Here is a 23,884-nt window from a genome sequence, read left to right on the forward strand (position 1 = left end):
ACCACCCCTAAAAAAATATATATATATATTGATAATCTTGAGTATTGTATTGGCCATTAAGAACATCATAGCGGGCTGGGGCTGTAGCTCAGTGGTAGAGCACCCGCCTCACACGTGTGAGGCACTGGGTTGGATCCTCAGCACCACATAAGAATAAATAAAGATATTGTGTCCATCTACAACTAAAAAAAAAAGAAAGAAAGAACATCATAGAGCTAGCTCTAGGAGTCCTGGAAGAATAAAGGGAGTATAAGGGTACTGGTATTTTTTAAAACCTTCTCCCCTGACCTTGCACTAGGGACTTTTTTTCTAACATCCTGTCTGTTACCTCGAATTAAATACAAGGCAGCTCATAGCTTTTACAGTTTGTTGATTTTTACAGCAAATCATGTTGCATTTCAATCACATCTTCCACCAAAACAGTTAACTCTTTTTTTGCTCTTAGGAAAGTTATGAGCTAAACAGATAGTGGATATTGATGGACCCCAGGAGAATAGAGCCCATACAGTATGATTTTCATACATACTTAATTGCATTTTTGCTCTGTGGGAAGCTTATGGCTCTGCTTCTAATTCAGAAAGCACTGAGCATGTGCTTATAAATTCATTTGGTCTTAATTTTTTTGTTTATATATCTCAAAATATTGTTAATCTTTTTGTACTTGTACCTGTTGGTTTACATTCTGTATTAGTTTTCCCCCTCCTAAAATGCCACAGAATATTTAGCATGTTCATTAATAATCATACTTCTTTTTATAGTTGCATTTCAAGGAAATTATATTGAATATGCAAGAGTAACAAAATGTTGGTATTGATAATTATATTCTTTTACAAAATCATGTTCAAGTTGTAATTTTGTATTGGTGTTGGTAGCATCATGAGAATATAGTTCATATGATATATTTTCATGTAATGATGTATTTTTTCATAATTATTTTCCTTTTTAATATATTTAGCCCAAAGCAGTGACAACACCAGCACCAGCACCAACTCAGCAATCAAGTTCTGCCACTACTACCACAGTTAGTTCCTCCACAGCAACAGCTGTGACTCAGGCTCCAACACCCACCCCTGCTTTGGCCCCCACTTCCACACCTGCATCTATCACTCCAGCAACAACAACAGCATCTTCTGAACCTGCACCTACTAGTGCAACTCAGCAAGAGAAAGCTGCAGAAAAGCCAGTGGAGACACCAGCGGCTACCAGCCCAACATCAAGTGACAGGTAAGAACTGGATTAAGAACTTTTGCATGTATTAATTTTGATAAAAAATGATTTCTTATCTACTGTCCCCCTCCCCAAACTTTGAAATTTGACTAAACCATGTGTTTGGATCTGTATTCATAGTTTACTATAGGAATATGGGCAGACATTACCAGTGTATTAATGACAACTCATGCATTTTAAGCAATTATAGCAATACACTGTCATAAAAGTTACATGAGTCTTTCGTATATAAAGTATAATATAGACTTAACAGGTAGGTCTTATATAGAGTATAGCTGCTTCATGTTCTAGACAGAACTTTTGCACAGATTTCACCATGCCACTCACAACGGTACACAATTTAAAATTTACAAATAATTTGTCTCTGGAAATTTCACTTAATTTTTTCAGGTTATGGTTCATTGTGGGTAACTAGGAACTACTTCATTTTGGTGTTCTGTCTTTAAGTGTGTTTTCTGCATCTAACCCAGTCAGCCATGTTTGAAGGAGTCTGGGTCACCTGGACCCATGCTGTAAATATATTGTGGGCTTAGGAAATATAATATTTTCCCTGTGTTTGCCTAGAATTTTTGTCTATTAACATTGTGTGGCACCATTGCCTAATTTGAGCCATCTTTTTGTCGGGTGGGGGTGGGAACCAGGGATTGAACTGGTCCATTAAGCCACATCCCCAGCCCTATTTTGTATTTTATTTAGAGACAGGGTCTCTAAGCTGAGTTGCTTAGTTCCTTGCTTTTGCTGAGGCTAGCTTTGAACTCACAATCCTCCTGTCTCAGCCTCCCGAGCTACTGGAATTACAGGCTTGCACCAATTTGTGCCATCTTTCCCTTGCAGAACTAGAAAAGTATTCAACTCTCTTATGATGGGAGATACCCAAAGTCAAGTTAAGCTGTTACATGAAAGGGGTGTTGATCAGTCTATATGAAAGTAAGGTACAAACTTAACACACTGATTCCCCAAACCACTTAAACATTGTGAACTTTAATATGTGGAATCATTATAATATGTCTTATTTTCTAATTGCTTTAAGCTCCTTTAAAATCTCACAGTGAGAAATTCATAACTGGCTAGTATATTTTAATGTGCTGATGTCATCATTTTATTTCTTTCTATTTCTATTTTTCCTTTTTTCCTGGGGTTATAGTATACCTAGTCTGAAGAGTTGTGATTACCTTATCAGATCTACAGAGTTGCATAAATGAGTTGATGGTCAGTGGTCCGGGAAAGCAGACATTAATTGGATTTTTATATGCTAGCTACTTATTCTTATGTCTCAAAATTACCCATCTCAGAGGAGGATAATACAGGATGAGAAGAATGAAGGACACTCCGAAAACAAGCTGCTTTAATGTGCCTTAGTTCCTTCATCTGTGCTGTAAGACCTCTAGAATTCTGTAAAGTACGGAATTTTGTGAATAATTATCAGGAGATAAATGTGGAATGAGTATGTGTGTTGTTAGGAAGTTTGTCCTTCACTGCTAACTTGATGTTTAGTTTTTAGGAACATGTTTCTTTAGGTCACTTTTGCTCTTTGAAAGCCGTCTGTTGTAGTGTACATTTTACTAGATGATATCTGCTTTAGAGTAATGGCACTTGTGTACAAAAATTGTATTGTGTGTAGTAGAGGACAAATTCAAATTAACTTAAATATCAATCAATAAGGGAAGAACTTGACCTGTGTATTATTCATACTAGAGAACAGTGCTACTCAAAGTGTAGTTAGTAATCAATAGGCAGCAGTCAGCATCACTGGGAATTTGTTTGAAATTAATTCTTAATCCCCAGATTCTGAATTAGAATTATCTAGGGGTGGATCCCAGAATTCTGTATTTGCACAAATTCTTCCTGGTGAATTCTTAATTCTTACTAAAACTTGAGAAACCTTGATAGCTAAAGTACAGTATGTAAGCATATTAAATGAATGTGATTTTGAGGCTTTTTATTGAATAAAATAGTTGTAAAACAGTATAGGCAACAGCCATAAACCAAACAACAGCTGTAAAACTACATTGTATATTTTTGTGCATTGGCCTGTTACTATTTAGGAAAAAGTAGCAAAGTTCTGGCATACTTAACTGATGAGTGGTTTCCCCTGTGGTCTGGGAGGGAAAAAGTGGTAAGGCTGAGTCAAGATTGAAGAGTAGTGGTTTTTTAAAGTATACCTCAGTCTTTAATCCTTCAAAGAGAATTTTTAAAACAATTTGTGAAATTAGTGCAAATTATTCTATAGGAAATTAGTTCTAGCAAATACTAAAATCTGTTGTGTAGTAATGATTAAAACTGGAATGACTCACATTGGAAACTTGTGGAATAGGCTGGAAGTAGAACCAATCAGGAATTTAAGATACAGATGTAATTAGAGACCATTTTGGTGAAAATGCTGTTGGATTAAATGCCTCACCATCAGGGTAAAACAGATGGATCAATCCCTCATTGTATACTCAGAAATAAATTTTAGATCAATTAAGGTTTAATTCAAAAAATGGAGCTGAGGACTTGTGAAGAAGAAGAGAAAAATTGTAAGAATAAAGATTGGAAAACCCAGGGGTGCTTAACTACTGAGCCACATCCCAGCCCCTTTTATTTTTTATTTTGAGACAGGGTCTTGCTAAGTTGCTTAGGGCCTTGCTGAATTGCTGAGTCCGGCTTTGAAGTTGTGCTCCACTTGACTCAATAAGTTTAATTTTACTGTTTAGTTAATGAAGAAATTTCAGTTGTACCAAAAGATTGTTGTGATCATAATCATATTGGGTGGTACTTTCCTGAGTAATAATACCTACAATAATAGGTAGTAATCATACCTACAATACTTGGGAGTATTTGATACTATTATAGTTGACCTCATGGTGTTGATGGGGAAACTGAGGCCTTAGAAAGTTTAAATAATTTATGAATCAAACTTGGATTCCCTAATTTTTGCTATACTACAAAGGCCTTCTCAGAACTTTGAGGCATGATGTATTTTTGTTTTTAAAATTGAAATGGAGATGTAAGAGTATGTGTGTGTGTATTCATTTAAACTTCTAATTAGTACCTTTGCCACATTTGTAAACTTCAACTCATTTTTTATTTTTGTGTTTTTTGTTTCTTGTTTTTTGTGGTGCTGGGGATTAGAGCCCAGGGCCTTATCCATGCAAGGCAAGCACTCTACCAACTGAGCTATATCCCAGCCCTTCAGTTTATTTTTCTTCATCCATTTTTTTTCATGGTATTTTATAACTTGTTTATTTTTTATACTAGACTCATTGGTTTCCTTTAGGTTAGAACTTGAAGCTATCCCACATCTGCATTTTTTTTTTTCATATGCTATATTCTTTGAAGTATGTTGTTTTAGTTTTGTCTTTTGGAGTTGTCCATAAAACCTCAGTATGGAGTTTCCTTATGTTTTCTGAAGGGACATTCTACAGTGTACTGCTTTTGGTATTACTCTGTTGCAACTTGATTCAAGCATTATTTTGTTTATCTATTATTATCTTTTCATATTTCTTAAATAGAATAAGCTGTCTTTAACTTTTGTAACTTTGGGCATTTTAAATGATGAGTTCTCAAAATAGAAGGAGGATTGAGATTGAAAATTTCCCCAAATTTAAAATGTTAACAGTGAAGTTTTTGGGGTTAACCTGGACAAGACTGTTTAAGCACTATAGCCAAACTTCACATTAAAGACAAAGACTCTCTTTACAAATGGGATAGTTACTAAACTAATATAAATTAAATATTACATACTTAGTGAAATGTGCTTTTTCTAAAAACTTTACAGTACATCAGGAGATGCTTCTCGGTCAAACCTTTTTGAAGATGCAACAAGTGCACTTGGTAAGTATTTACCTTGTATATAACTTTAGAGGTAGGGAAGAATTTTAAGTTAGTTTTTAAGATTACAATAATGCATTAATTTTCATGTTTTTTTAATAGTCTAGCTGTAAAATAATTGATCTAAATAATTATTCAGCAGGGTTATCACCAAAGACTACAATATTTTTTAATGTTGTCTTTCAGAATTCACTCTTACAGTTAATGTTAAGCATATTTCGTTCCTTATAGCAAGTAATTTGTATTTCCTAATATGAGTTTGTTACAAAGTGTCTTTGAAAGGGAATAAATTTGTCCATCTGCCCCCATACTTCACACTATTCACATTTAGTTTTCATGCCTACCCATTGACCCTAGAGGTTCTCATTTATATCTTGTCCCTTGTATTGACTTACAGCAAGTAAATGCGTAAATGCCTTTTTATCCTAACTTTTCCTTTTTTTTTTTTTTTTTTGGCGGTGCTAGGGATGGAACCCAGGGTCTTGTGCCTGCCAGGCAAGCACTCTACCAACTGAGCTATATCTCCAGCCCTCCTATCCTAACTTTTAATTGTATCTATTGAATACAGTCTTTTCCTCAGCCTTCACTCGTGTTTTTTTCAAAAACCAGCTCCTCTCCTTTGTACTGTCTCTGGTATAGTACTGTTTTATTGTCTGGGAACAGGTGGGATCAGTATGGGCTCCTGCAGCAGTAGGATTCTAACAACAGTGCCTATGGGGATCTGGGGTTGGTCCTCTGACCTCCCTGGGCTTGAACTTCCTTGATACCCTAATACCTAACAGTTCATGAATATATCAAAACCAGATTTCCATCTTTGAGGGACTGCTAACTGGGACTACTTTGCCACCAAGTACTATAGCAGTTGGCATCTAATCAGAATGACAGAAATTGCTTTACTTCAAACACAGAAAGGCCGAATCTTAGGGAACTATTACAAAGGTATTAGAACAGCTGTAGAAGGAGGTTACCCAGACAATGGTAAACTGTTCTATAGCTTCAAAGGTGGGACCACCTGGCATATGCCCCTGATATTACTCAAGGCTCTGTCTGCTCTTGCTACACCTAACCTCTGGTGGAAGTGGCAATGTCTTTCTTTTATATCTTTATGTCTCCTGGATCTCCCCTTCTCAGCTTTCTAGTCCCAGAATTCTTTGCTCTTTTTCTTTCCTCTTATGTCAGGATTGAACCCAGAACACTCAACCACTGAGCTCATCCCCAACATATCTTTTATGTTGCGTCACGGTCTTGCTGAGTTGCCTGACCTGGACTTAAACTCTTGATTCTCCTGCTTCAACCTCCTGAGTAGCCAGAATGACAGGTGCGCACCACTGCCCCTTTGTCCTGTAATCTTTCATCTACCTGGTCTCCGGATTGCTTTCCTACTTCTTCAAACTGTCTTTCTTTGGCATTGACACTGCTCATTTCCTGATGTATATCTCATACCATTCTTCTCAGACTTTTTAGTTAATTCTTTTTATTTTACCTGCCCCTAAAATATATGTTTTTTATGGTTCTGTTTTAAGGCCATAGTTCAGAGTTTACACTTTGGAAATAGACAGTACCATGCACTTGTCATAAGGATTCCCCAAGTTTTAATTCCGTTATATAGACCCCTCTGAACTCCCAAACTCATTTGTTTAAATTACCAGTTAGAAAACTTTCATCCTTCATAAATATCTTATATTTCAAATTGACTCAACTTTTTATTCCACTCGTCAATTCTTTGCCTTTGTTTTCTAACTTGTTTACACCATTATCTACCCTTTCCCTCACAGTTGGCATTATCCTCTGTCTGCCTTGGCCCAGTGAGTCTGATTGATTCTTTTCAAGTCTCCAGAATATTTGTTTCCACTGCCACTTACTTAGTTGCCTTAGTTTAGTTTCTTACCCTGACTCTTAACATTCTTTGTTTTGATCTTTCTCCCTGTGAGAGTAGACTTTCTAGAAGGCAACTTTGATGGGACTATAAGTATCAGACTGCTTATAGTCTTGAAGAATGACATGGTCCCTTGTACAACTGTATGTGCTTATACTTTTAAGATCTAAAAAGTATCAGACTGCTGACTGACATGTCTTTTTGATTTTTTAATAACTTGATTAATTAAGAAATAAGATTTTAGGAAGTGTAGTACAATGACTGGGTGTAGAGTATTCTGGACTCACAGTCTGCGTGTATCTTTGTGCCATTATTTACCAGCCATTGATACCTGATCACCTTAGCAATAATCTCTAAGCCTTAATTTCTTTGTATTTAAAAGGCGATGAGAATAAACCTTTCTCATTGGGTTGTTTTGAGAACTAAATGAAATATATGATATTAAAAAATATAATCTTCCATATGTCTTAATTTCGTTAATATTGATATCTATTTTTCTATGTGGAAACTAGGTGATGGAGAGTATTTTGCCAACTTGAGTGGATTTGTGCTAGAATTACATCAATAGATGATTAGGAAAATAAAAGAATATTAAAAAGTAGCCAGGAGCAATGGCACATGCCCATAATCTCATGGCTCAAGGCTGAGGCAAGAGGATTGTGATTTCAAGGCCAGCTTCAGCAATTTAGTGAGGTCCTAAGCAATTTAGCAAGACCCTCTCAAAATAAAAACTAAAAGGGGCTGGGGATGTGGCTCAGTGGTTAAGCACCTTTGGGTTCAATCCTTGGTGCACACACAAAAACAAATTAGTGTTTATGGGATGGGAAAAGAAAGGGTGTGTGTGTGTGTGTGTGTGTGTGTGTGTGTGTGTGTGTGTGTGTGTGTGTTTAACTGGAGTGAAATACCTGAGGCTCTCTGCTTTATAAAGAAAAGGGGTTTGTTCAGCTTACAGTTTTGGAGGTTCAAGTATGAGTATGTGGTACTGACATCTGCCCATCTGTGTTCTGGTAAAGGTTCCATGGAGGATGGCATCACAGTGGTAGAAGTATAAGAGGGAAGGCTCCTATGGTGAGACAAGAAAACAGAGAGCGAGGAGGGGCTCTTTTATAATAATTCACTTTTAGATAAATAAGTGAGGGTCTCCATCTCATTTTGCCACACTGAGCACTATTAACACTTGCATCCTCGGAGGAACAAACTTCATATTTAGGGGTTTTTTGGTTTTGTTTATTTATTTATTTATTTTGCTATTAAAGTACCTTTAGATTTTGAAAAGTCTATAGAAAAAATATGCAAAATGACACTGTTCCCTGCTCGGCTGAACCTGTGTTTGGATGGGGATAGAAAAAAATAAATTATAATTCATGTTAAATGATTTTAATACAGAGAGTTTCTACAAAGGAAAATAGTTCTACTTAAGATAGCTAGGCAATATCTCTCTGACACTGTCACTTTTAATTTTAGAACTGGAATGTGTGAAGGATCTGGCTCCATAGAAGGCTACACACATGAAGGTTCTCGGCAGGGAAAGATGACCTGTTGAGTAACTCAGGATGGTTGTGGGTAGAGGAGGATTACTGATGGTGGGGAGCCTGAGCTGAGGTTTTTTTTTTTTTTTTTTTTTTTTTTTTTTTCAAAGGCTCATTTTTGCTGCTGGCTAAAGAGTGGGCTGTAGGTCTGGGGGCAGAGTATAAACCAGACCAGTGGTTGCTGTGGCTGATCTTGAGTGATGGCAGTGGAGAAAGGAGCTAGATGGGTTTGGGTTATGATTTTAAGATGGAAGGGCCAGGATTGTAGCTCAGTGGTAGAGCGCTCGACTAGCAAGTGTGAGGCCCTCCATTCGATCTTTGGCACCACATAAAAATAAATAAATATTGTGTCCAACTGCGACTAAAACATAAATATTTAAAAAAAAAAAAAGATGGGAGCTACCAGATATACTGGTCGATTAGATGTGGAAAGGCAGGTAAAGAAGTTGAAATGATCAAGCTTTCTGGTTCAAGCACTTAGGTGGATAGGCAGCCTGTGGAGAGGAACACATTTAAGGGGAAATCTTTATTGGAATTAGTTGAGGAATTGGACCCAGCATGTGTGGATACTATAGCTATAGAAGGAAGAGAGCAGACACATGTACCAGTTGCTGAAAGAGATGAGGATGGGGTCATGCGAAGTTGTTGTTTAAAGAAGACACATACGAAATACATAATTGATCGTAGTTGCTGATTGGAATGATTACTCCGGGAGTGAAGGGTGGAAGGTGGAGAAAAGAGAGGGTAACCAGATCTAATCTTTGAGGTGGCAATAAAGGCAGTAGTTTCCAGACCATGGGTGAAAGGAGAAGATAATTTTAAGTGAGGTGAGATTAGTGGGGGGAAACAGCTTTCACTTGATAATTTTGGTAAGTGTTGTCAGCCCTCTTCATGAAAAGCAAGATAGGAACTTGACCACTGAGCCACATCCCCAAGGAAAGATTGGAGAAAGACTTCTGGCTGTGACTTACTGGAATAATAACAGGCTTGTGTTGTATAGGAGATTCTAACTTTCTTGTTTACTAACCACCTTTCTCCCACTTTTTTGGTAATAAAAGATATCAAAAGAAAACTGCCAACTTGCTGTGTTATAATCAGTTGCTTGAATTGCTCCTTTACCTGTTATAAAAATTGAGCTCATGTATTTCTTATTATAGGTTGCCTTCCCTAATCTCCTACTAATTCTAGCATGCATCTACACAGAGCTACATTTGCAGCCCAGTCTCCTGTTAATTCTCTGTTAATTTGTACCTGATAATTCTTTTGAACTTAGGAAATGTACTATTTTTCTATTGGCTTGTAATAGGTTTACATAAACTTAGTGGTATAGGACAGCACAGACTTATTTATTATCTTACAGAATTATAGGTTAGAAGTTTGATACAGGGTTGTGTTCTTGCTGAAGATTGGGCAAAAACCCTTTCTTTGTCCTTTTCATCTTTTGAAGGCTTCCTACTTTATTGAAATTTATAGTCCTTCCTCCATTCTCATAGGCAAAAGTATAGCTTTTCTCTCCTGCTTTTGCTCCCTTAACCTCTCTACCTCCCTCTTCTACTTACCCAGGAAGTCCAGTGGGGGTACCTTATCTTAAAGTCAGATGATAGCAACCTCAGTTTTACCTACAGGTTCACTGCCCTTTACCAAGTAATCTAACATGGTTTTTAAATCTCTAGTCCAGGTATTAGGACATGGACATTTCTGGGGGATTTTTATTCTGGATCATTATTCTGTCTATTGCATATATGTTGTTATTTGTTTTTGTAATCCTAGCAGTAGTATCTGATACACTGTATACATGTATACACTTAAGAAATATATAGAGAATGTACATTAAATGTTTTGTTCTATACCCCGCCCCATTTTTAGTGACAGGTCAGTCATACGAGAATATGGTAACTGAGATCATGTCAATGGGCTATGAACGAGAGCAAGTAATTGCAGCCCTGAGAGCCAGTTTCAACAACCCTGACAGAGCAGTGGAGTATCTTTTAATGGTGAGAAACACTTTTGTTTTGTTTCCATTGTTTGTTTTAAGATCAAGATCTCAAAGATTTTAAAAGAATTCACTAGAGAAAAATAATGCTTACTAGATAATTAATGCTTTTATTTATCCTAGAATTAGTTAACATTTTGTATTGATAAAATCCAGCCTTTTCTAAAACATTCTGGTACAGTTTTAGTTAGGATGAAACATGGTTAAATGAGTTATAAAATTGGCTATCCATTTGGAGTCATGCTTCATATTTTAGTATGTGTTGGGGATAATATAAAAACTTAAATTTCTGTTTTTTCTGGACCGACTTTGGTTTAAGGGGGGTGTTTATTTTTGTTTTTCATTTTGAGACAAGGTCTCACTAAATTGCTGAGGCTGCCCTCCAACTTGGGATCCTTCTGCCTCAGCCTCCAGAGTTGGGATTATAGGTGTGTGCCTCCATGTGTAATATTCCTAGCCTGGATTTGGATTTGTTAGCTTGTTTATAGTCATTAACAGTTAAGGAACTTTTTATAGGTCCTCCCTTTATTTTTTAAGTGGTAATAAAAGTTTTTGATAAATAGGTTATTGTGGATATTTGAAGCCCTTGGCATTTTATTGGGATGAATATCTGCCAGTTTTATAGATGTGGGTTTTTGTTTTTTTTTTTTTTTTTTTTTTTTTTTTTTTTTTTTTTTTTTTTGGTATCAGGGATTGAACTCAGAGGAACTTGACACTGAGCCACAACCCCAGCCCTGTTTTTGTACTTTATTTAGAGACAGAGTCTCACTGAGTTGCTTAGCACCTTGCCATTGCTGAGGCTGGCTTTGAACTCACAGTCTTCCAGTCTCAGACTTGTGTGTAACTGCGCCCTGATATAAATGTATTTTACATTCTAAAATAATGCAGAATTTTGGAATGATGCTAGGTTATCTTTTTTTAATCTTACATTTTTGTTCTATCATTTTCTTTGGTGTTCTGAGGTTTTGATCTGATTGTGAATTGCCACAAACCTCATCCACTATCATAACTCTGAGGAATACATATCACAGTGTGACCCATTCCTTTGTTACTACATTGCACTTCTGTTGCAAATTCCTTTCTAGTTGCCAGCTAGCCTCAGGAAAGCCTCAATTATTTCTACCAGTATGGGGGATTGAACCCAGGAGAATTCTACCACTGAGCTACATTACCACCTTTTTAATATTTTATTCTAAGACAGGTTTTTACTAAGTTGCCTGTGCTGACCTCAAACTTTAGATCCTCCTGCCTCAACCTCCATAGTAGCTGGGATTATAGTTCTTCACCACTGTCCCTGGCTTGCATCTCATTTTATTTTTTTTTTGGCACCGGAGGTTGATCCTAGGGGCACTTTACCACTGAGCTACATTCCTGACCCTTTTTTTATATTTTTATTTTGAGACAGGGTCTCACTAAGTTGTCATGGCTGGCTTTGAGTTTTCTATCCTCCTGTCTCAGCCTCCTGGCTATGTAGAATTAAATACAAATATATGAAAAGATGAGGGGCTGGGGATGTGGCTCAAGCCGTAGCGCGCTCACCTGGCATGCATGCTGCCCAGGTTCGATCCTCAGCACCACATACAAACAAAGATGTTGTGTCCGCCGAAAAAAACTAAAAAATAAATATTAAAATTCTCTCTCTCTCTCACTCTCAAAATATATATGAACAGATGAAATGAGTTCATGAAGCAGTTTAAAGTGTTTGAATATATTTATGGTTGATTTCATAGACTGAAAAAAGTCTACCTTTAATTGTTACTAGTTAACATATAAGTGAAAATGAATGAGTGGAAAGAAGAAATGAATTATTGGTCACTTACCTAATAAGAAGCTGTATCGTGTGTGAAAATTACAGGTAGATCGATAGCAGTGTTGATTTACTTTTTAGTTTAACAAAACTGTTGAGAATTGGGTAGATACTCAAGATCCTAAATCTGTATATAGTTTGCTAACAATAACTTCATCTGAGGACTTGAATTGGCAACCAATTCCCCAAATACTCATTTCTAGTGCCCACTATGTTTCTAATGCAGTGAGCCATCATCCTGCCCCATTCATTACCCTTTATTCTTTGTGATTTTATGGGTTTGGCTTCTGGTTTATCAGGAAACAGAAGCATGTACCATTCTTATTCAGTTGTAATACTCTCTCTCTCTTTTTTTTTTTTTTTTTGAGACAGGGTCTTGTTAAGTCCCTAGGGTGATCTCAAACTTTTGATCCTCATTCCTTAGCCACCCAAGTAACTGAGGTTACACGTGCACTACCAGACCCAACTCAAAATCCAAGAATTTGATAAAGTCCTTTTAGTAGTAGTAGCTATGAAATCTATAAGTATATGTATTCATAATAGGTTGTTCAAAAAGTGTTCTTGCAGTTTTAAACTAACAACTCAAGAAGGTAAATGCCTCAGACATATAAAAAGCATCAACTAAAAGTCAAATTATTTAAATTTCTTTAATATCTATTTTGTGAGTTTTGAAAACAATTTTATATGTGGTACTTTCTGACACATTCTCAGAATTGGATCAGTAAAGAATATCTAACTTTGAGCAGTTTTTATTACACAAAGGTTGTCATATAACTGAATATCTCTACTTTGTACCCAGTTATTCTCCACAGAAAGATTGCTTCTGAACTTTTTTGTCTGGTGATGGCAAGCACTAAAATCCTGATTTTTAGCAGAATAGTAGTAGAAATGTCCCAGTGATTTAAATTGAAAGCAGTGCATTGGTACTCTGCTCTTGCACCCAGTATCAGAAATATACAATTGTCTTTTTATTCAAAAACACAAAATAAATTATCTGAAGGCTTAGACAGTGAACCCAGTAAACTGTTGTATATTGTCAACTGAAACCAATAACTGATAGTTAATAGTGATTTTCTTCAACATCAACTGACCTTTTCTTCAGTTGTTTTCTTCAACTGACTTCTCTGAAGTTATTGGTGAGAAACCCTGCTTTGAGTTTCCTGTCACTGTTCATAATGCTAAAGCACTATTTTGAAAATCAGAACACACTACCTCTCATACCACTTTTCCTTCACACTCATTCTGGAGTCTGTCTCCTTAGGAATTTCTATGACTACAACTTTTGCTTTAAGTTAACATAAGAATCCCACTCCAGCAACATTCATTGAAGCAGTTCTTAACAACTTGTGTTTGATCAGATTGCTTTTCCCTCCATACTCAGAAAATCTTTGATCTTGAAAGATTTTTACACTATGAAAGATCATTCAATACCTGCATTCTTAACATGGTCATTGTAGAAATCTTGAGTGTTTGTGTTTGGTGTTTTGTTTTAATTCTATACCAACTTTTCATCTTCATTAGCTGGAGTTAATGAGACCAAGACAATAATGTACTAAAGAAGAGCACAACCCCCGCCCAAAAGAATGCCTTAAGAGCAACTTTTGTAGCACTGAGGGCATCTGTAACTGTCTTGTCGTTCACTTCATTATCACTTGGCCTGTCAACCTTACGCATAGCTGTTCCATATGAAAGTTTTGCCAGTCATTCATTTAGTTGTTCACTAGTTGTAGCATAATAATTACTCAGTGACTTCCTGAATATGCTTTACAATTTGAGCTTAGTCACCTTTTTCTTTCAAAAGCATTGCATCACCTTTGTTGATGGTGACCTCTTCAACTTTTCTTAACTCATGAGACCGAACATCTTCAATATTTAGGATCAAACCTTCTTATCCAAACAGTGTGCCACAAGTAGCAATAGCTATATCTTCAAATAGGTTCTTTCTGTTGTCACTAAAACTTGCAGCTTTTACTGCCACAACCTAAAGGCCAACTAAAACAGGTGTACTTGGAGTGTCTCCATCAATATTTTTAGCAGTTAAGACCAAAGTTTATCATGCAAGGATAGACCGCTTATGCTCAGGAGTTGTAGCATCAACAGCTAACATCACACCTCTCCTGAGTTCCACTGGATTAGCTCCTTTGCTAGTCTCCTCAAAGCTTTCCTTGGATATAGAGCATACCACTACATAGCAGTGGCAGTGCCATCCTTGACCTACTCGTTTGTGTTATTGGCAATATCCTGAACAAGTTTACCTCCAATATATTTTTTAACAGTAGATTTTTTTTGTTCTTTTTAGATATACATGATAGTAGAGTGTATTTGGACGTATTATACATGCATGGTTTATATCTTATTCTAATTAGGATCCCATTCTTGTAGGTGTACATGATGTGGAGTTTCACTGGGCATGTATTAATATATGAAAATAGGAAGATTGTCTAATTTATTCTATTGTCTTTCCTATTTCCATCCTCCTTCCCTTTCTTTCATTCCCCTTTGTCTAATCCAGTGAACTTCTATCTCCCCCCCCCCCAATTGTGTTAGCATTGCATATCAGAAAGAAGTTTTGGGGATTGGCTTATTTCACTTAGCATGATAGTCTCCAGTTCCATTCATTTACCTCTAATATTTTTGTATTTATCTTTTAAATCTATTGACTTAGCAATAGTTACACCATCTTTCATTACTTTCAGACTTTCCCAACTCTATGGAATAATTATTTTTATTCCTTTTCACCCCATTGTAACTGCTACTTTGCTATAAGGTCTTCACCTTGAAAGTCTCAGGCATCTGCACCAAATTTTTACATCTTTGGCATAAATAAGCCCCAGTGACATGAGGAGCCAGTGTCCTGGACACTGATCTCACCTGAAGAACTATGAGTAATCAGGGCATTTCTGTGGGATATTAGCAGGGAGTGTACACTGTGAAATAGGCCATTTTGGCAGCAAGTGAGGGAGAGTCAATTTTTTTTTCCCCCAGGAGTTATTTCAGAACCGTCATCTTTGGATAGTCTTAAGGCTGTCGTTACAAATTGTCCTTTGTATCATTGAGCAATGGGTGCTGAAATTTTCTGAGAATTTCAGAATCAACTAGAGCAATGAATGTGTAGCTCAAAACCTTGGTTTAGTTTTAATAAGATACATATCAATATTTTAAAACTTAAAATAATTATGTGTGACTGGTGGGTATCTTAGTTGTCGGTGCAAATAGAGAAATTTCCATCATTGTGGGAAATTCTGTTGGTCAGTGCTGCCTTATACACCCAGGCCATGTCTAATATAATTCAAATCCATGCAGTTTAATAATCCTTTACTTTTAATTGAAGTAGACATCTGTTTTATGCTTTTAGGAAATTAGGCAGGGATCTTAAACCGACTATCAGCCTTTTATTGGTATAATAATATTTAGCTAATTTGGTATGGTGGATTGTCTTAAAGCTTGTAAATTGTGTTATAGGGAATTCCTGGAGATAGAGAAAGTCAAGCTGTGGTTGAACCTGCTCAAGCAGCTGGTACTGGGACTCCTCAGTCTTCAGCAGTGGCTGCAGCTGCAGCAACTACAACAGCAACCACTACAACAGCAAGTTCTGGAGGTAAAGTGGAATCTCTTGGATAAGGGAGAAAAGGTTGTAGATGGCTAAGGTGGGATTTATTCCCAAAGCATTTGAATAATTGAAAATAAGTTCTATATTCATTAAAGAGGGGTCCAAAAGAAATTCTTCCAAGTGTGTAAAGAGAATAAAGCCTGAATTCGGGCCTCCTTACTGGTCAGTATCCACCCTTCCATTGCCGTGGATCTAACTTCAGAGCAAAGCCTGGAGCCTGTGGTAGGCCCACGATTTACTTGTTGTTCTCCTTCATTCTTCCTTGTATTTTTCCTAGTTCTCCTTGTGGAGCTAAGCTCTGGTTGACAACAAAAAAATCCCTTAATTGCTTTGTACACAGTCTTGTATTAAAATTCCTAATGTGCAAACCTGACATTCCTAACTTTTAAATACTAAATACCTTTCTCTCTCTGGCTTAATATTTCCCAGGAATTCACGATAGTGATTTTTATGGATTTTTGACTATATAGTCATTTCATTTAACACCAGTGGGTTCCATAAGATTGTATTGCCTAGTGACACCATAGCTGCTTTACTTTGCTTCAGTACAGTTTGTGATGTTCATACAGTGACAGAATTGCCTAACCACACATTTCTTAGAATATTTACCTGTCCTTAAGTGAGGTCTATATGATAAAGGAACTGGGTTTTTGTTTTTGTTAGTTTTAGTATATATTTTTCATAGCAACTTTTGAACAATTGGAACAAATTTAATACTTTTTATTTTGAGAGAATATAGGTAGGGCAGGAATTCCTAGGAGTTTTTTGGTTTTTTTGCTGGTGGGGGGGTAGTGGTATGCAGGGAACTTGTAGGAAGTTTGGTTCTTGGTGATCTGCACTCTTCTGCTTTGGCCAATAGTAATTTCTGTGATATAAGATTCATACATTGATAAAATTTGAAGATTGCATCATTCATTTTCTTATATCTGAGAATTCATTTTTTACTTGATAATATTTGCAGTATAAATGATTTAACGTGTGTGTGTGTGTGTATTTACTACTTTCATTTTTAAATGTTTGTGTTTATTTCAGGGCATCCCCTTGAATTTTTACGAAATCAGCCTCAGTTTCAACAGATGAGACAAATTATTCAACAGAACCCTTCCCTGCTTCCTGCATTGCTACAACAGATAGGTCGAGAGAATCCTCAGTTACTGCAGGTGATTATTTAATCGGTGTTAGTTTGAAAAGTGAGTTTAGAATATATTTATTTTGAAAAAGTCCATGAACGTACTGTCCCCTCCTCACTAGTTCTTGACAATGATTAAATCCACATTACACTTAGTAGAACATTATGCTGTATATAGGTGTATTGAAAAGAAGTTGAGATATAGAAGTTGTATCAATTTCAGTTTGTCAAATAAGTTTGGAAAACATTTACCTTTGCAGATTCCCAGTGTATATTAACATTAGAGAATCAGAGTTATTTAATTAAACAAAAACTGCTTACATTTTTATTTTTTTGTCACTAGGAATTGAATGGACTTTACACATGCTAGAAAAGCATTCTCCCACTGAGCTGCACTGGACCCCTTTATTAAATTTTAATATCAGTGTATTGTTTTTCTCTGTCCTTCAAATCACAGCAAATTAGCCAACATCAGGAGCATTTTATTCAGATGTTAAATGAACCAGTTCAAGAATCTGGGGGTCAAGGAGGAGGAGGTGGAAGTGGCAGTGGAGGAATTGCAGAAGCTGGAAGTGGGCATATGAATTACATTCAAGTAACACCTCAGGAAAAAGAAGCTATAGAAAGGGTAAGTTCCCCTAAAAGTAAGAGTGAAATTTCTTAGTTACAATAACCACACTTCAGATGCTCATTAGTCACATGGAACTAGTAGTTACTACCGGAGAGAACAGATCTAGAGCATTTCCATTCACTGTAGAGAATTATTTTACATAGAGCCTAGAGTCTAGCCCTGGAGACCTACTCCCCCACCTTATCCTTTGTAAAGCCACAGGACAAATAAAGTGCTTCTCTTGCATGAAACGTGTACATATATTAATAAACTAAAATTTTCATTGACATTTTATAATTCAAGGAAAAAAATCTTAAAGTGTATATGCCCAATTCTAAATTATTTCTATTTCAAATTTTGCTTCACTTTTGTCATATAAAATAAATATGCATATGAATTTATTAAGAATGATGTGTAGTATACATGATATTCCAGCTATCCTGATTTTCTTTGCATCCTTTTCCCTTTTTTTTTTTTTTTTGCACTGGTTACCAGTACAGGTCATGGCACTGCAGTAATTATTTTTTTGATTTCTCTCATTTTCGATATTTGTAAACAGGTAATCATCATACTTGTCCTATTTTCCAACTGTTTTGAGATGTACATCAGATAACTTAATATACTTAAAAAGGTCATCTGAACAATAATAATTTGTCCTTATGTATTATACACAAGAGTGTTCAGAGTTTACAATTAGGTGTTTTCTACATGTCCCCATCCCAACCCTGCCCCCCAGTTATTATAGCATTCCATAACCAAGCTGCACTACCAACCCTTTTAATTTTGTTTATTTTGAGACAGGGTCTTGATGATTGAGAACTTGAGGCCCTCCTGCCTCAGTCTGCCAATTATAGGTGTACACCTTTGCACCCTAAGATTTTAATTTATGTCTTGAGCTCCCCCCCCCCCCCGCCGTAATATAATTTGAGTAAAAAAGACTTGCCCAAATTATTGTATAGCAACTGTTTTTATTTTGAGGTCAGGGTTAATGATTTCTGATTATGGTGTGTGTATGGGGGGGGGTTATGTTTTATTTTTCTAATTTTGCTTGTGCTTTTGAGAGAAAGTTGTTTATCCTGTCTTTTCTGTTAAGAATTTATAGCTTTTACATGTCAGTCTATGATCAGTTTTGATCTGCTTTTTAAATAGTTTTTAAATTGGCAAGTGTTGAGTGCCCCAGTTTTTGCTGTTGTTGTTGTTGTTGTTTCCAAGTATTATCTTGGTTATTCTGGATCCCTGCCCTTTCTGTTTCAATTTTAAGAATCAACTTGTTCAATTTCTGCCACCAATAAACAAAGATGAGGCTGGCTAAATTTTTTTTTTTATTATTGGTTGTTCAAAACATTACAAAGCTCTTGACATATCATATTTCATACATTTGATTCAAGTGGGTTGTGAACTCCCATTTTTACCCCAAATACAGATTGCAGAATCACATCGGTTACACATCCACGTTTTTATATAATGCCATATTAGTGACTGTTGTATTCTGCTACCTTTCCTATCCTCTACTATCCCTCCCTCCCCTCCCGAGGCTGGCTAAATTGAATAGGACTTGTGTTTATGTTTATCCTGGAGATGAGTTTGGGAAGTATTGCCTTGTTTTAAGTCTGACCAACTCATGCATGTGGGATCTTTCCATTTGGTAGGTTTTCTATAATTTTTCATTAGTGTTCCATAGTTTTTCAGGGTGTTTTGTACTACTTTTGTCAAGTTTATTTATTTATTTTTGGAGTAATGGAGATGCTTTGCTACACCCTCAGCACTTACTATATATATATATATATATATATATATATATATATATAATCTTGGTAAGTTGTCCAAGCTGGCTTCAAACTTGCAATCCTCCTGCCTTGACCTCCTGAGTTGCTGGGATTATAGGAGCATGTCGCTATGCCCAGCATAAGTAATTTTAATTCTATACATTGATCTTGTATTCTAAAATGTTCCTGAATTCATTTTTATTAGTTCTAATAATTTGTGTACATGTTCCTTGGAATTTTCTATATACAAGTCTGTGAATAGAGATACTTTTTCTTTTCCAAAATGAATACCTTCCCTTTTTTTTTCTTGTCTAATTGCCCCACCTAGAACCTCCAATATATTACTGAGTAGAAGTTTAAAAACAAAACCAATATTCATCTTTTTTCATTCCTTTATTTTCAACATTTTTGGGTTTTGAATCTAAAGTGTGTGTCTCTTACAGAAAGAAACATGTGGTCGGAATGTACTCTGTTGACTGACCTACCTTTTATTTCCACTGTCCCAGCTATGAGCTGAACAAGATTTAGATAACATCTCATTCTTTTAGTTTGTTCTCCTCTATTTGTGGATAAATAGATACTTACACTGAATTGGGATTTTGCCCAGTTCTTACAAGTCACTTTTAAAAATAGTCTAATATAGGGTGATTGAAACAGTTGAGGAGTTGAGGAGAGTGTTCATAAATAGCATTTGGCTGACAAATAATAATACTTAATGAGTTAGGTAATTGCCTTGAGTGTTTAAAAGTCTTTTAGAAGCAGTGCATGTTGAGTCACAGGTATTTTTATTTTTAATTAACTAGGAAAAGGAAATTAAAGTACCTGGTAATACCATTAAAAATGCTATACATGGGGACTGGGGATGTGGCTCAAGCGGTAGCGTGCTCGCCTGGCGTGCGTGTGGCCCGGGTTCGATCCTCAGCACCACATACAGACAAAGATATTGTTTTTTGGTTTTTTTTTTTTTTTGGTTTTTTTTTTTTTTCTTTTTTTTTTATATTTAATATTTATTTTTTAGTTATTGGCGGACACAACATATTTGTTTTGTATATGGTGCTGGCTGAGGATCGAACCCGGGCCGCACGCATGCCAGGCAAGCGCGCTACCACTTGAGCCACATCCCCAGCCCCAGACAAAGATATTGTGTCGGCCAAAAACTAAAAAAATAAATACTAAAAATTCTCTCTCTCTCTCTCTTTAAAAAAAAAAAAATGCTATACATGTTAAGCAGTGAAAATAGTCTACCATGCTGGGCACGGTGGCATTGTAGTGATCCCATCAGCTTGGGAAGCTGAGGCAGGAGGATCATGAGTTCAAAGCCAGCCTCAGCAACTTGGTGAGACTCTGTCTCAAAATAAAAATACAAAAAAGGGCTGGGGATGTGGCTCAGTGGTTGAGTGCCACCTCCCAACCCCACCGTCCCCAAATAGGTCACCATATGTGTTGATTTCAAAATAATCATCTGGTTTTCTAGTGTGAAGTATTGAATAAGGGAAGGAGATTGAGAATAATATTTAATCCAAATGAAAGACATAAGTTACTTTAATAAATAAAACATTTACAAGTAATTCATTGAGACAGTTAAAGCCTCTCCAGGTGCTTCCATCCTTATCTTCACCTTTAAAGTACTATAAGCTATTGGATCTACAAATTGCTGTGGGATTATTTTTAAGCCCTTATAGTTACTTTCTGGGTTTTGGTGTTAATGGCAAAGAGGATTTGCATAGTACCTTCTAGCTCTTGGGTTGGACAGTGAATCCAAATTCAGGTGGGACTGAATTCATGTAAAATTCTCAGAGCATTTGTGTGGGTATTGTTTTCAGGTAATGATCTGTTAGTAGTGCTGTGCTGGAATTCAGAGTATATGAAGAAAATTAAAAGGGCCATAATTAATGGGTTACATTTATGTTTTCCTTCTTTTCTTCCAGTTAAAGGCATTAGGATTTCCTGAAGGACTTGTGATACAAGCATATTTTGCTTGTGAGAAGAATGAGAATTTGGCTGCCAATTTTCTTCTACAGCAGAACTTTGATGAAGATTGAAAGGGACTTTTTTGTATCTCATACTTCACACCAGTGCATTACACTAACTTTGTTCACTGGATTGTCTGGGATGACTTGGGCTCATATCCACAGTACTTGGTATATGGTAGTAGATTGTTGGGGTGGGGAGGGCGGGATCTAGATTATTGGGCAGGGATAAATACAGTGCATGTCTGCTTCTGTTAGCAGATGCCGCAAATCCACACAGTGTGTAAAATATTATACAACCAAAAATCAGCTTTTGCAGGTCATTATTTCTTCTATAAAACATAGGTACCTTTTCCTAGGTTTCACTCTTTTTAGTGTACTAGATCCAGAAATTTAGTGTAATGCCCTGCTTTATATTTCTTTGACCTAATATTGGTTTCTGAAAGGATCTTTGCTACCTAGAATTTACAGTCTCTGTTTCATGGCAACACTGGATAATGCTTTTTAAAATTTAAAATAATTTTGGAGCAACTGTAAACAGAAATGCCAAATTATTGATGGTTATTGTTGCTGCTTCACATAAAGTATAAAATTAATGTGTAAGGAAGCCCATTCTTTCATCTTAAATACTTGGGGTGGGGGAGGGAAGAGGGGAACTTTTTCTTAAATTGAAAATAATTACTGCTATTTTAAAATTTCTTGATCATTGAATGTGAGACCCTTCAAACATGATTTGAGAAGCTGTACAAGTATAGGCAGAGTTATTTTCCTGTTTACATTTTTTTTGTTTGTTTTGGGGAGAAATTAGTAGGTGTCTAATTACTGTTTACTTCATTGTTATATTGCAGTAAAAAATTTAAAACCACCATTGCATGTTTGCTTTTGATGTATCCCTTTGTGAAATTAGCACTTTTGGGGCCAATGGAGAAATGCAGCATTCACTCTTCCCCCTTTCCTCAGCAAAAATGTGCTTATCAGCAAGTCGTAAGTCAAACCTGCTGTCTTTTTAAAACCCACAAAATGCTGAATCAGTTCAAAAATAATGCAAATGTTTCAAAACTGGGTTTCTGATATTTGTAAATGTTTTTCCTTATTAGATAAGAATATATTACCATTAAGGTCATTAGTATTATATTGTTTTCAAAAAGAGGAGATGGACAGAACTATAACCCAGCATCTTTTACTGAGAAAGTCTCTTGGAAGGGTTGGGAAACGTGTCTGGAAAAGTACTTTGGAAAATATACAATCAAGATAACTCATGGCATATTAAAAGAAAAACCTTGATAGCAGTGTTGGCTTTTATTTGGAATTTTTTTCATCTCAATTTTTTCTTTGGAATCTCTTTCATTGACATTGATATTTGATCAGAAAGAGGGGCAGATGTCTACTTGTTCAGTTTATCAAATCTATTTTCCTGACTATAAACAAGACTATTTAAAGAAATAATATTTTTCCTACCATCTGAAAGTAAGAAGATGAATTTGCACAGACTTCTCCCTGCGTAATCCCATGCAATTCCTTAGCACAGTTTGGTGATGACTCTCTTAAGCTCTTACGTCATGCACTCAACCTGTCTTTATGAAAATAAACGAAACCATGATTTTCCTTCACAATGTACCATGTTTAACTATCCTGTGTTTATTCCATAAACATGATAGGCTTTTGGACTTTGTATTATCTGTATGTTTTATAATGGATCATGCATAATGTCTCAGGAGAATAAAATAGAAGATTCATAAATATGTTTATCTTTCAAAGACGAACAATAAGTTGGAAGAGGGGTGGCATTTCTGGTTGGAGAATGGAATACTGTCGCTTTTTTAGGACACTCTGCTACCTTGTTGCTCAAAGCATAGTAAAAACTGGCAACGGGGAAAAACAGCAGCCGCTTCTTTCCTCTGGAAAGTGACAGCAGAAGTTGAAGGCACGGAGCTTTTATCCTTGGACAACCACAGATAGTAGGATTAATTACCGGAAGACAGCTCAGGCCAAGATTTGGCCATTCCTTACATTACTTGTTTATCTGCTTCTTAAAGAATCAGCTGAAACACCATAAATGAAATAGGCTTTTTGTGCCTTTTGCTCTTATTGTTTAATTTACAAATAGTTTTGATAAATCTCTAAATGTAAGTGGCTATTTGATTTTGAAATTTTGCATTTGAGGTATGTTGTCAACTATTTCTTGAATACGTCTATTTTGTTTAGCTGCTTTATGGAAAATGTGAGGAAGTCTTAAGTTTATATTTGTAAAATTATTTTGCCATCCTCTGATCAAATATTTCATTGTTTAAAAATAATGAAGTTTTTCATCATGATTTTTTTTCCTGTACCAGATGGCTAGGATTCTAGAGAATTAATTATAAAGTATTTTCAATACATACAACATTGCATTTCTCATTTTTTAAATGATTCTCATAGAATCTTAGATTGAAAGTTGACAATACCTCTGTCACCGATACTTATATTTTATTCAGTAGTTGGTGAATATAACATATAGGTGGCCATGCATGATGTTATTGGGTCTCCTGATTATTTTCTCAACCAACGCATCAAC

At 36.0% G+C, this 23,884-nt stretch overlaps 1 protein-coding gene and 1 pseudogene across 1 annotated transcript in view; one reads left to right on the plus strand and one right to left on the minus strand.

Moving 5' to 3' along the window:
- The window catches only part of Rad23b (RAD23 nucleotide excision repair protein B), a 39,200-nt gene extending 16,130 nt beyond the window's left edge, over positions 1-23,070 (plus strand). Inside the window, exons 4-10 of the mRNA XM_026391130.2 lie at positions 956-1,224; positions 4,988-5,043; positions 10,312-10,439; positions 15,708-15,843; positions 16,888-17,015; positions 17,442-17,612; positions 21,289-23,070. Coding sequence (XP_026246915.1) covers positions 956-1,224; positions 4,988-5,043; positions 10,312-10,439; positions 15,708-15,843; positions 16,888-17,015; positions 17,442-17,612; positions 21,289-21,402 — 1,002 coding nt within the window. The 3' untranslated portion in view covers positions 21,403-23,070. The remainder of the gene's footprint in view (positions 1-955; positions 1,225-4,987; positions 5,044-10,311; positions 10,440-15,707; positions 15,844-16,887; positions 17,016-17,441; positions 17,613-21,288) is intronic.
- On the minus strand, positions 13,454-14,286 carry LOC144254693 (60 kDa heat shock protein, mitochondrial pseudogene; annotated as a pseudogene).
- Positions 23,071-23,884: the final 814 nt, after the last annotated feature.

Source organism: Urocitellus parryii, chromosome 4 (genome assembly GCF_045843805.1).
Source record: "Urocitellus parryii isolate mUroPar1 chromosome 4, mUroPar1.hap1, whole genome shotgun sequence".
In the NCBI taxonomy this organism is placed as follows: domain Eukaryota; kingdom Metazoa; phylum Chordata; class Mammalia; order Rodentia; family Sciuridae; genus Urocitellus; species Urocitellus parryii.